Source organism: Arabidopsis thaliana (genome assembly GCF_000001735.4).
Source record: "Arabidopsis thaliana chromosome 1 sequence".
NCBI classification, from domain to species: domain Eukaryota; kingdom Viridiplantae; phylum Streptophyta; class Magnoliopsida; order Brassicales; family Brassicaceae; genus Arabidopsis; species Arabidopsis thaliana.
Window position 1 is genome coordinate 16,548,417 of NC_003070.9, and position 10,585 is coordinate 16,559,001.

A 10,585-nucleotide genomic window follows, 5' to 3' on the forward strand; every position below is an offset into this window, starting at 1 on the left:
AAAAACTAAACCTTAGCAAAATTGTTAACTTCTCTTCGTCTTCTTCTTCCTCCGACCTTGGAAAATCTCTCGTGACTCGCTAGTCTTCTCTAATGTCTTTACATGTCAAGGTACATAACCTATTGCTTACTTTGATACCAAATTTCACTTAGGGCTGCTTTAAATCTTGGTTTAAAACTGGAAAAATCTGATCTTTTTCATTTTCAGGGACCTGTTTGTCAAACTTGTGGCGACATAGGTTTTGAAGAAGCACTTGTCTTTTGTGACTCTTGTATGTTTGAGTCTATTCACCGGTGAGTTCAATTCTCGATTTCCCCTGTGCGTCGATCAAATTGTGCCTATTAGGTTTCTCCTGTGGTTTGATTGAATTATGCATATACCTATTTCTCTTGTTCTTCAGCTATTGCTTAGGGATAACACCGATTCCTTTTACGGAATACATAACTTGGATTTGTGAGGATTGTGATAACAGTGAGAGTGATTCTGATTGCAATGAAGTTGATCAGACTGTTAAGAAGAAGAAGAAGAGTAGAAATCAACCCCTTGTGGTTTTAGCTGAGGACAATGTGCTCCAGGAACCTTTGGAGGGGTCTAAGAGAGAAGAAAGCTCATGTAGCAGAAAACCTCATGAATTGACTTGTTTAGATGGAAATGGAGAATCTGTTTTGGAGGCTGCAGATTCATCTAGTGTGCCAGATCATAGTTCTTGTACTAGCAAAAGGAAAGAAGTTGATCAGACTGCTAATCTTGGACATATCTTGGAGAGGAGTGAGAAAAAGAAGAAGAAGAAGAAGAAGAAAAAGAGCATCAATCATTCGCCACCGGTTTTAGCTGTTGAGGACCATGAGCTTCAGGGTACTACCAATGTTGTTGAACCTGTGGAGGTGTCTTCTTCTTCACCAACTAAAGAAACGATGGAGTCTAAGAGACAAGAAAGCTCAGATAGTAGAAAACCTCATGAATTGACTTGTTTAGTTGGAGATTCGGAGACCGCTAATTCATCTAGTGTGCCAGAGCATAATTCTTGTGCTGTCAAAAAGAGAAAATTAAGTTCTGGAAACAAACAGATTCAGTTAGCTGATGGGAGTAGTTCTTGCAGAGTGGCTGAATCAAATATGCCTCTAACGTTGACATCTAGGAACTATAGAGCACAACCTATCAAAATACCGATATGGAGGTAAAGAAAAGAATGTCTTTAGTTGTACCGCTTTGCATCCTCACTTACTTGAATTCTGATCTGTTATATCAATTTCTAGGGGATTGATGTCTGTTAAAGGAGGAAACAGCTGTACCATGGATGGGATTGTTGCTCATGTATCAAGCTTAGCCTGCCCTAAAGTCCATGAAACGGCTAGTTCATTAAAGGGTCGGCTCTCTGCTGAAATACTTCCTAGGTTGGAAGTATGGCCAAAGACCTTTTTGAAGAATGGAGGACCTAAGGATGAAAGCGTTGCCCTTTTTTTCTTCCCTTCCAGTGAAAGGTGTACATGAAACAGTGATTTGTTTTTCTCTCCCTATGCTTATGTTGTAAAAGTATCTGACCATTTTTGTGTTTGGTTTCCAGTAATGATGAAAAGGTTTTTGATTCCCTTGTTGATAAAATGAAGAAGAATGATTCTGCGATGAGATGTGTGCTTAATGATGCAGAACTTCTACTCTTCACATCTTATATGTTACCAAAGGATTCTTGGAGTAAGTCAAATGGAATTTGTTTTGTCTGTAATCATTCGTTTTTTCGCATGAATCGGTAAAGCTAAGAGGGTTGATTATCGTTTGCAGCTTTTAACTCAAAGTACTACCTGTGGGGCGTCTTCAAGCCTAGACAGACTTCTCGATATTAGCCACTCCAAGACTCGCTACCTTTAACAGTCTCTAACTTCGAGCAAGGTTTAACAGACAGATGGAAATCATAAGTAGGACTTAAAGTATTCTCCTTCATCCTTTTTGAGTATATGTTAGTTCTTTTTCGGATTTAACGCATAGATGGGTTTGGTTGTCCGATTGTTGATAGTTAGCCAGATGCTGTATAGAATCGGAACCGAGATGGCATCCTTGATAGCATATCTTTGTCTTTTGAGGCTTTTTTTGGTGGATTTGTGCCACTGGTTAGTCAAATGAATGTTAACTTTGAAATCTTCCTGATTGGTGAACTTGATAATTGATCTTATACCTTCATAGACATTAGCCGTCTGAGAAAAGATGTATTCAATAATGAAAATTCTGTCACACTTTTTGGTCTCTGCAATCTCAGTTGCAGCTGGTTGTTTCAGCCCTTTTTAGTTTAGTCTACTTGCTCTTAAGTTTGTAGCACGAAGGTGTAGTATACTTGGTGACGTTTCAGTTTTAGTACATAGCCTACGTGCTGGTGTTTAGGTATGAGATGAACTGACAAGTTTTTTGAAGTTGATCATAAGCTGGATGCTTACAGTGATCTCTCATATTACTTACTCTCGCAAAGAAGTTACAGAGATGATCATTGAAGTCTACTTTTGTTGAAAGTCTTTGTAATAATGTTTTAATCTAATATGCTGTTCATGTGGACTCCTCTACTGTTGTAACAGGCTGGCTTGAATATAATAAAAGGGTCAGTTAAAAATATATACATGGGAGAGTTAAATTAAGAATGTAGACATGTAAATTTGACTTTTGGGTGAAATTAATCTTGCAAAACGAATATTATAACTATACCTCTATAAGTATGAGATATTCGTAGTTAACTGAAAAAATATATAGAGCATTAAATGCCTAGAGAGAATCTGCCAAGATATTCCGCCGCATCCTTAAAAAGTAAAAATAAACAGAATCGTAATGATGAAACTGGACATGATTTGGGTTGCGTGTTTGGCTATTTATTACGCCAGTATCCCCGTTGCTTCAACAACAAAAGGAAAAACACATAACAATAAAAAGCGTAAAACTTACCTTTAATGCTTAGAAGATAACAAGATCAAGAGAATTGAAGACTCATGTACGTAGTTAATGCTTGTGTTACTTTGTTCGACATAGGTAACAGGTAATAACTAGTGCACCCATGGTTTGCCGATATTGACACACGTCCGCTAACATTACGGTTATGGTTGAATATGAACAGATAACATGGCGATGGTTGTTAGGCTGGTTCGGGGAGAATGGAAAAGATGAAACATGATGTTATGAACACGTAGCCAAGTTAGATGGGTTATGCTTGGCCGTAAAGCTCCGAGAGCGAGACGGATTCGCAAAAATGGTTGAAGATGTGAAGGAAAGATTGACGCTGAGGCCAAAAGATGAAGTGGAACTATCTTATCAGTGGCCACAGTGGCTGTGTTAGAATATGCGGAATAGAGTATGAGAAGTATGAAAAAATATGGAGTTTATAGAGAAGAGAAGAGCCAAGATTAGAAAGTGAAGTTGTTACTTAGATTAGATTGGTTACAATGTAGGGAACAACCCTTTTATATAGGGAGACACTAGGGTTCCCTTTACAACAAACAAATCGAATGAAAGTGACATGAAGAGAGAGGAGAAGACTTGATCTCTAGGTTGATAGTGACTTGACCATGGTTTAGGTGAAACCTTAGACTACCTGTAACTCTTCTCTCTTCTCCCTTCTAACGGCTCTATTCGCAACTCTAGAAGGACTTGATGGGCTCAATTGGTTAAGCTTCTTATCTTCTCCTTATTGAAGTCTAGGCCCATGTTCCATGTGAGTTGCTTGACTGATACTCCCCCTCAAGCTTAGCCTATGATGAATTGGTTAAGCTTGGAACCCATGATACATTACCTCATTAAAAAACTTTAACATAGAAAACCGCATGGGAGAAAACTATGTTAAGGGAAAAAGAGTGTAATGACCATGGATTAGGGAAGATGATCAAGGACGTGTGAGATCGACACGCCCAAGTTTGTTGTAAATGTGTTCACAAACCTTGCGACTTGCCCCTTTTGTAAAAATATCCGTCAAGTTATCTTTGGTGTCCGTATAGCACGATAGTATCATTCCTTCGTCTATCTTCTCATGCACCTTGTGGCAGTCCACCTCGATATGTTTGGTTCTCTCATGAAAGACCGAGTTGGTAGCGATGTGTATTGCGGCTTGGTTATCACAGTGCATAGTTATCGGGCTTGATGATTCAATACCAAAGTCCTTGAGAAGTGTCGTGAGCCAAGTGAGTTCATTAGTTAGCTTCCTCATAGCTCGGTACTCCGATTCCGCGCTCGAGCATGAAACTATCTTTTGCTTTTTTGTCTTCCAAGTGACTAAGTTTCCTCCAATAAATGTGCAATAGCCCGTTGTTGATTTCCTATCGGTGGTATCTCTACCATAATCCGCATCACAATACCCGACTATTTCGGTACTATCGCTCTTCCCCATCCAAATTCCTTGGCCCGGACTCCCTTTGATGTATCGTAGAATCCTCTCCAACATGTTCCAATGATATTTGGTGGGGGCATGCATGTGTTGACTCACTTGATGTACTGCAAAACAAAGGTCAGGCCGTGTAATGGTCAAATAAATGAGCTTACCAACTAGTCTCCGATATTGAGAAAAATCTTCATATGGTTCATTTAACGGATCTATTGTTGCATTATTCTTCTTCTTCCCCCTGTTCGCTTGACCGTATAGCCATCAACAAGAGGTGTCTTAGCCGGTTTTGATCCAAGTTTTCCTGTCTCATTCAAAAGATCAAGAGTGTATTTTCTTTGTGAAAGAAATAAGCCCTCGAGAGAGCGGCATACTTCAATCCCTAAAAAATACTTTAGTTCGCCAAGGTATTTTATATCCAATGTAGATTTAAGTTAGAGTTTGGTGTCATGGATACCTTCTTTGTTGTCTCCAGAGATGATAATATCATCGACATAAATGAGAACAACAATGATACCTTGATCGGATTGAAGTGCGAAGAGAGTGTGATCAGCTTCGGACTTCTTGAACCCTTTTTCCTTTAGAGTAGTACTCAACTTATGATACCAAACTCTAGGAGATTGTTTTAAGCCATAAATTGCCTTCCGAAGTCGCAAAACTTTCCCCAGAGCAATGGAATCCTCTAGTCCCGGTGGTGGAGTCATATACACTTCTTCTTCTAGCTCTCCTTGAAGAAAAGCGTTCTTGACATTCACTTGCCATAAGTCCCACGAGAGGTTAGTAGCAAAAGATAGAACAACTCTAACCGTGTGTAGCTTGGCGACGGGGTCAAATGTTTCAGTATAGTCACGACCATAAGTTTGAGTAAACCCGCGTGCTACAAGCGGGCTTTATGCCTTTCTATCTCACAATTACTCAAGTACTTTATCCTGAAGACCCATTTTGAGCTTACCGCACTCTTCCTCTGAGGTAACTCCTCTTCATCCCAAGTGTGGTTACGGATCATGGCTCCGGTTTCATCCGCCACCGCAATCATCCACTCTTCACTCTCTTTGGCTTCCTCATAGGTTTGCGGAACGAAGTTTTCTTCTATTTTTCCCAGAAAAGCTTGGTGATCTTGTGGCAAGAGGGCAAGAGAACACACTGCTTGTATAGGGTGAGCTACCGCCTTATTGTTGTAATACAAGCGGGAAGATTTCCTCTTAATCCGAGTACTTCGTCTTAAAGTTGAGGTAGCTTGTCGAGGAAGTTCCGACTGAATGGTAGTGGTATGTTGGTCGGTTAACTCTTGAGCACTTACATCTTCATGTTGAGTGAGAATATCCACATCATCATATGTTGGGATTCCACTAACGTCTCCATCTTGTTGTAGGTTTGGGGTTTCCTCTTGTTCATGGTCTTGATCGAGAACAACCGGTTCTTCTACCAAGTCTCTTGTCTTGATTTCTCTTTCACTTGATGGAGTAACTCCAAGATGATCAAGAAGAAACTGTAAACTTGTAGCACGATCTGTTGAGGGTGTAGAAAGATCGGCCAAGCTATTCCAATCTTTCTTCTCGTAATATCCTCTTTCTTCAAAGAACTTCACATCCCGAGACACATACAGACGTTGATTAATGGGATCATAACACTTGTATCTCTTTTGAGTTGTTGAGTATCCAATGAACATGCATCGAGTACTTTTTGCGTCTAACTTGTTTCTTTGGTCACCGGATACTAATACAAAACATACACAACCGAAAACCCGTAAGTGATCAAGAGAGAGTTTGGTTTTGTTGAGTACCTCAAATGGAGAAACGTCTTGTAGGACTTTGGTGGGAGTTCTATTGATAAGATAGCATGCTGTCATTACAGCATCTCCCTAAAACTTCTTGGTGACGTTTGTATGAAACATCATCGATCTTGCTACCTCCATGAGGTGTCGATTCTTTCTCTCCGCCACTCCATTTTGTTGGGGTATGTAAGGACAGCTCGTTTGATGAATAATGCCATGTTTTGCGAGGTACTCTTTGAATTTGTGACTTGTATACTCTCCACCATTGCCGGATCTTAGTACCTTAATTTTAGCATTAAAGTAATTAGTGACATAGTTTTAGAAATTTATAAACTCATCTATCACACAAATTTTTAGATTGTAACAATGTGATCCATGTATATTTAGATTTCTCATCAATAAAGGTCACAAATTACTTCTTATTATCCATAGATATGCAAGGAAACGTCCAAACATCCGAGTGAACTAAGTCAAAACAATTTTCATAAATAGTCAATGACTTTGGAAAAATAGATTTGTAATGTTTTCCAAGAATACAAGACTCACAAGTAGAGTTATCAAAGGAAACATTCCGCAACATTAATATAAAAGCACGAGCATGAGGGTGGCCTAATCTAGCATGCCACGCAACATTCAGATTACTAGCTAAACAAGAATTAAGTGAAACTGAAGTACAATCACTCAATGGGGTTTTCTCAAACACATAAAGATCTCCTTTAGCATCTCCCTTTCCAAGTACCCTTCTGGTCTTAATATCCTGAAAATGTACACTACTAGGACCAAATATTGTATAGCAATTTAAATCGTTAGTAGCTCTTTTAACCGATAAAAGAGTTAAAGTAAAGCTAGGCATAAAGAGAGCTTTAGATTTCTTATCAAATAAGTTTAAGTCTCCTATTCCTTTTACCGGTACTTTATCTGCATTTGCTATAACTACATTACCTAAAGCCAGTTTTATGCTGTCAATTAGACTAGGGTTGTTTATCATGTGGTGAGAGGCACCCGAATCTATGACAAGCATTTTACTCGGTTCAGAAGTAAAGAAAGATGTATCAGATTCCTTAAGCGTTTTACTTGGTTCATAAGTAAAGAAAGAGGTACCAGATTCCTTTAACGAGGCAATGGATCTTATGAGAGCCTCCAAATTTGACTTCCTCACCACTTCTCCTTGATCACTTGCAACTTCTTGAGATATGTTTGCCTTTAACTTAGCCGGCTTGAGATGAGGATGAAGAATCCAACATTTGTCCTTCATATGACCCTTCTTCTTGCAATGATCACACACCCATGCCTTCCTTTCCTCACTTTTGTAGATCCCTTCGTGAGCCGTGAGAAGTTCGCCCTTACCCCTAAATAGTCTGAGAGATCCTTGTTCCTTTTGCACTTGGGAACAAACATTTTCAAGTGAGGGAAGTTTGTCGACTCAAAGAAGGTGTTTGATGAGGTCATTGAAGGCATGATTGAGACTAAGGAGAAGGCCAAATACTTTGTCTTGTTCCTTTCTCTCGTTAAGAATGGCCGAATCCACAGTAATTGGTCGAAGCATCTCAAGTTCGGCCCATAGTGACCGAAACTTCCCAAAGTGTTTGGTGAACTCCAAGTCTTCTTGAGTGAGATTGTTAATGGTCTTCTTGACTTCAAAGACCCGAGTCAAGTTTGACACATTTCCATACACATTCTCGAGCGTCTCCCACAGTTCACGTGCAGTTTCACAGTATGAGTAAGCCTCAAGAATGGAGCTCTCAAGCGAGTGTTGAAGGATAGTTAGAACGTTATGATCTTCTTGAAACCACTTGGCTTATTTCTCGATCTCCGCTTCTTCTTCTTCCCTGTTGAACCCTTCACTGCCGTCTTATTTGGTAGCTTAAACTGAACATGTTTGGTCTCAACATGGCTCCAAATCCCTCGACAACATAACACTGTTTTTGTAGTTCTCTTCCATAGGAGATAGTTTTCTCCCTTCAAGATCGCCGGTTTTGGAGTCTCCATGATGAGTGCACTCTTTTAACCGTTGGGTAATAGAGTGTTTCTTGAAGAGAAATGTGTAGATTTAAGAAGTAGATAGAAGATAAGTAGAATAGAGTAAGTAGAAGAGATTTAGCATGTTAAGAATCGAAGAACATGCTCTGATACCATGTTAGAATATGCGGAATAGAGTATGAGAAGTATGAAGAAGTATGGAGTTTATAGAGAAGAGAAGAGCCAAGATTAGAAAGTGAAGTGGTTACTTAGATTAGATTGGTTACGATGTAGGGAACAACCCTTTTATATAGGGAGACACTAGGGTTCCCTTTACAACAAACAAATCGTATGAAAGTGACATGAAGAGAGAGGAGAAGACTTGATCTCTAGGTTGATAGTGACTTGACCATGGTTTAGGTGAAATCTTAGACTACCCGTGACTCTTCTCTCTTCTCCCTTCTAACGGCTCTATCCGCAACTCTAGAAGGACTTGATGGGCTCAATGGGTTAATCTTCTTCTCTTCTCCTTATTGAAGTCTAGGCCATGTTCCATGTGAGTTGCTTGACTAATAGGCTGATGGGCCCAGATAATTGGCAGCGAGCAAACCCGATTCATATTCTCGATGACGAGGATATGACATTGTTCATGGCGATTCAGGCTGATTCTGAGGGGGTTCATCTGAAGGTCAAGACCATACGGGGGTGTGTGGGGCCCGAACCGTTAATTCATACCGTAGCGGCGTAGATATCGGTAGTATGACTGCATAAGCGATATCTGATAACTGCTGGAATAGCGCTGAGACAAGAGCAGCCAAGGATTCAGCCGTAACAAGGATGTTATTCGGTAATTTACCTACTAATGGCGCAATAGCGTTTAGAAACAAGACAAGAATGTTTTCGGAAGCCACATTGGCAGACTGGGGTAGGAAGCATCGTACCTAGAAGCCTAACCCAAAGTCAACCAATTGCAACCGCTAAAGGGAAGGAACATGTCCTAGACAAGGAGAACATAAAAGACTTGGAGTTTGCATTGTGGAGGAAAAACCAACAGTGAGAAATGCTAAAAGAGATGGAAATTAGAGAAATGTGTCTGGCAATGCTGAAGGACCAGTCGGTAATACACCTGCTAATGCTCGTGATAGCGGAGTTGGAGGGCAAACAAGTACAAATCCGGAGAAGGCTATACGTCTTACTCTTGGAAGCACATAAATAGCTCGTGACGATGTTTCAATAGTTGTGTTATCATCAACAGACTCAACATTTAAGACACCATCGAATAGCGGAAGCTTTTCAAGTGACGAGGTGATGGACTGAATTATCAAGCAACAATTGTCTTATTAGGATAGGTATGTTATCAGATAATAATCGGGTGTTTATAGTAGTCAACTTCATCACGATAATAAAGTGCTTACCGACAGCAACAATATTAGTATGATGGTAACAAAAATGTTATCGAGTTAGTGTCAACAAAAAGGTACCTCGCATTTGGCATCCACATCTTTAGCATTGCCAAGCTTGAGGGCGGCTTCTTCATCAGATTCAGATTCAGTACCAGCAACCTCATCTACTATATTTGAGGGCCTTCCTGGACGGCGGGGCTGCTTTCAAAACAACAAGGTACAAAGCGTATAGAAGACCTTGAACCGCCACACACGTAGTGGCGAGCTGTTCAAGTTCCCTCTCTTGAATGGAAGTCAGCATCATCTCGAAAGACAAACGCCCCCATGGGTAAGACAGAAACCCCTGCAGATCCTCAGCTATTTCGGCGTGATCTTTCGCTATTTTTGGATAGTAAGAGGTAGGCAACAAAAAACCATCCACAAGAGCCAAACAAGCATATCTTAACCTTATTTCTCTATCAGTTACCACCCTTTTTTAAACATGGTAATAACTTTATCAACAGTAACATTTTCTTCGAGACCAAACAAGGAATTGTAATAAGGAATCTGCTTCCTAGCTGTCCCTTTCTTTTTTTTTTTTGGACCGCCAGATACTTTCCACACGGAAGCCGAGTAACGAACTTGAACTCTCTTAACAAAAATCGGACAGGAGTACCAGCGTACACTTCCCAGATTTCATTAGGATTGGCAACTTCCAATTGCCGACTCCGTAAGAATTGACCAAAACTCGCAAAAAACCCCGACTTGTTCGGAAACTCCAAAAGCCGTCCCAGCAAAATATCGCCAATGAAGGACCGCTTTTGATCATCAAAGACGTTTATAATGCCGCATAGGGTTTTGATTTTGTGGTACACATTAACCTCTCGCCGAGAGATTCTTCTCCAAAAGCAATCAATCGATTTGGTAAATCAACCTCCCCCATGTGCATATAATACAAAAAAAAAAGTTAAAACCATTGACTGACTACAAAAAACGAAGATGAGAACAGATAAATATAGAGAAAAGGGCGTCGACGCTTCATTTTTCTAATAAAGGTCAATTAAGTTCATTATTAATTGGATCACACTTCTCCAAATCAAATCTCTTAAAAGATTATGTTCCCGT

The 10,585-nt window shown here is 40.0% G+C and overlaps 1 protein-coding gene and 2 pseudogenes across 5 annotated transcripts; 1 reads left to right on the forward strand and 2 right to left on the reverse strand.

Moving 5' to 3' along the window:
• AT1G43770 (RING/FYVE/PHD zinc finger superfamily protein) lies at positions 1-3,493 on the forward strand. Of its 3 annotated transcripts, NM_001123960.2 has the most exons (7): positions 1-110; positions 208-293; positions 401-1,177; positions 1,257-1,481; positions 1,565-1,692; positions 1,780-1,925; positions 3,092-3,493. In NM_001123960.2, exons 1-6 carry the CDS (start codon positions 93-95, stop codon positions 1,839-1,841), a joined length of 1,296 nt encoding a protein of 431 aa, NP_001117432.1. In that variant the 5' UTR covers positions 1-92; the 3' UTR covers positions 1,842-1,925; positions 3,092-3,493. The 3 variants fall into 3 exon arrangements, with proteins under 3 accessions (NP_001117432.1, NP_001320439.1, NP_175045.2); NM_001333220.1 differs by lacking the exon at positions 3,092-3,493 and having other exon boundaries at positions 6-110; positions 1,780-2,583; NM_103505.4 differs by lacking the exon at positions 3,092-3,493 and having other exon boundaries at positions 25-110; positions 1,257-1,692; positions 1,780-2,566.
• A 360-nt stretch (positions 3,494-3,853) lies between these two features.
• Positions 3,854-8,108, reverse strand: AT1G43775 (annotated as a pseudogene; the record flags this gene model as incomplete). The annotated part of the gene is made up of 1 exon: positions 3,854-8,108.
• A 1,049-nt stretch (positions 8,109-9,157) lies between these two features.
• AT1G43777 lies at positions 9,158-10,403 on the reverse strand (annotated as a pseudogene; the record flags this gene model as incomplete). Its single annotated transcript has 5 exons — positions 9,158-9,391; positions 9,560-9,645; positions 9,719-9,951; positions 10,076-10,186; positions 10,342-10,403.
• Between the last annotated feature and the right edge of the window lie 182 nt (positions 10,404-10,585).

Coding starts and splice junctions, on each gene's coding strand:
- AT1G43770 (NM_001123960.2), top strand. Junction 1,482..1,564: donor TTCTTCCCTTCCAGTGAAAG/GTGTACATGAAA, acceptor TTTGGTTTCCAG/TAATGATGAAAAGGTTTTTG. Junction 1,693..1,779: donor GTTACCAAAGGATTCTTGGA/GTAAGTCAAATG, acceptor TATCGTTTGCAG/CTTTTAACTCAAAGTACTAC.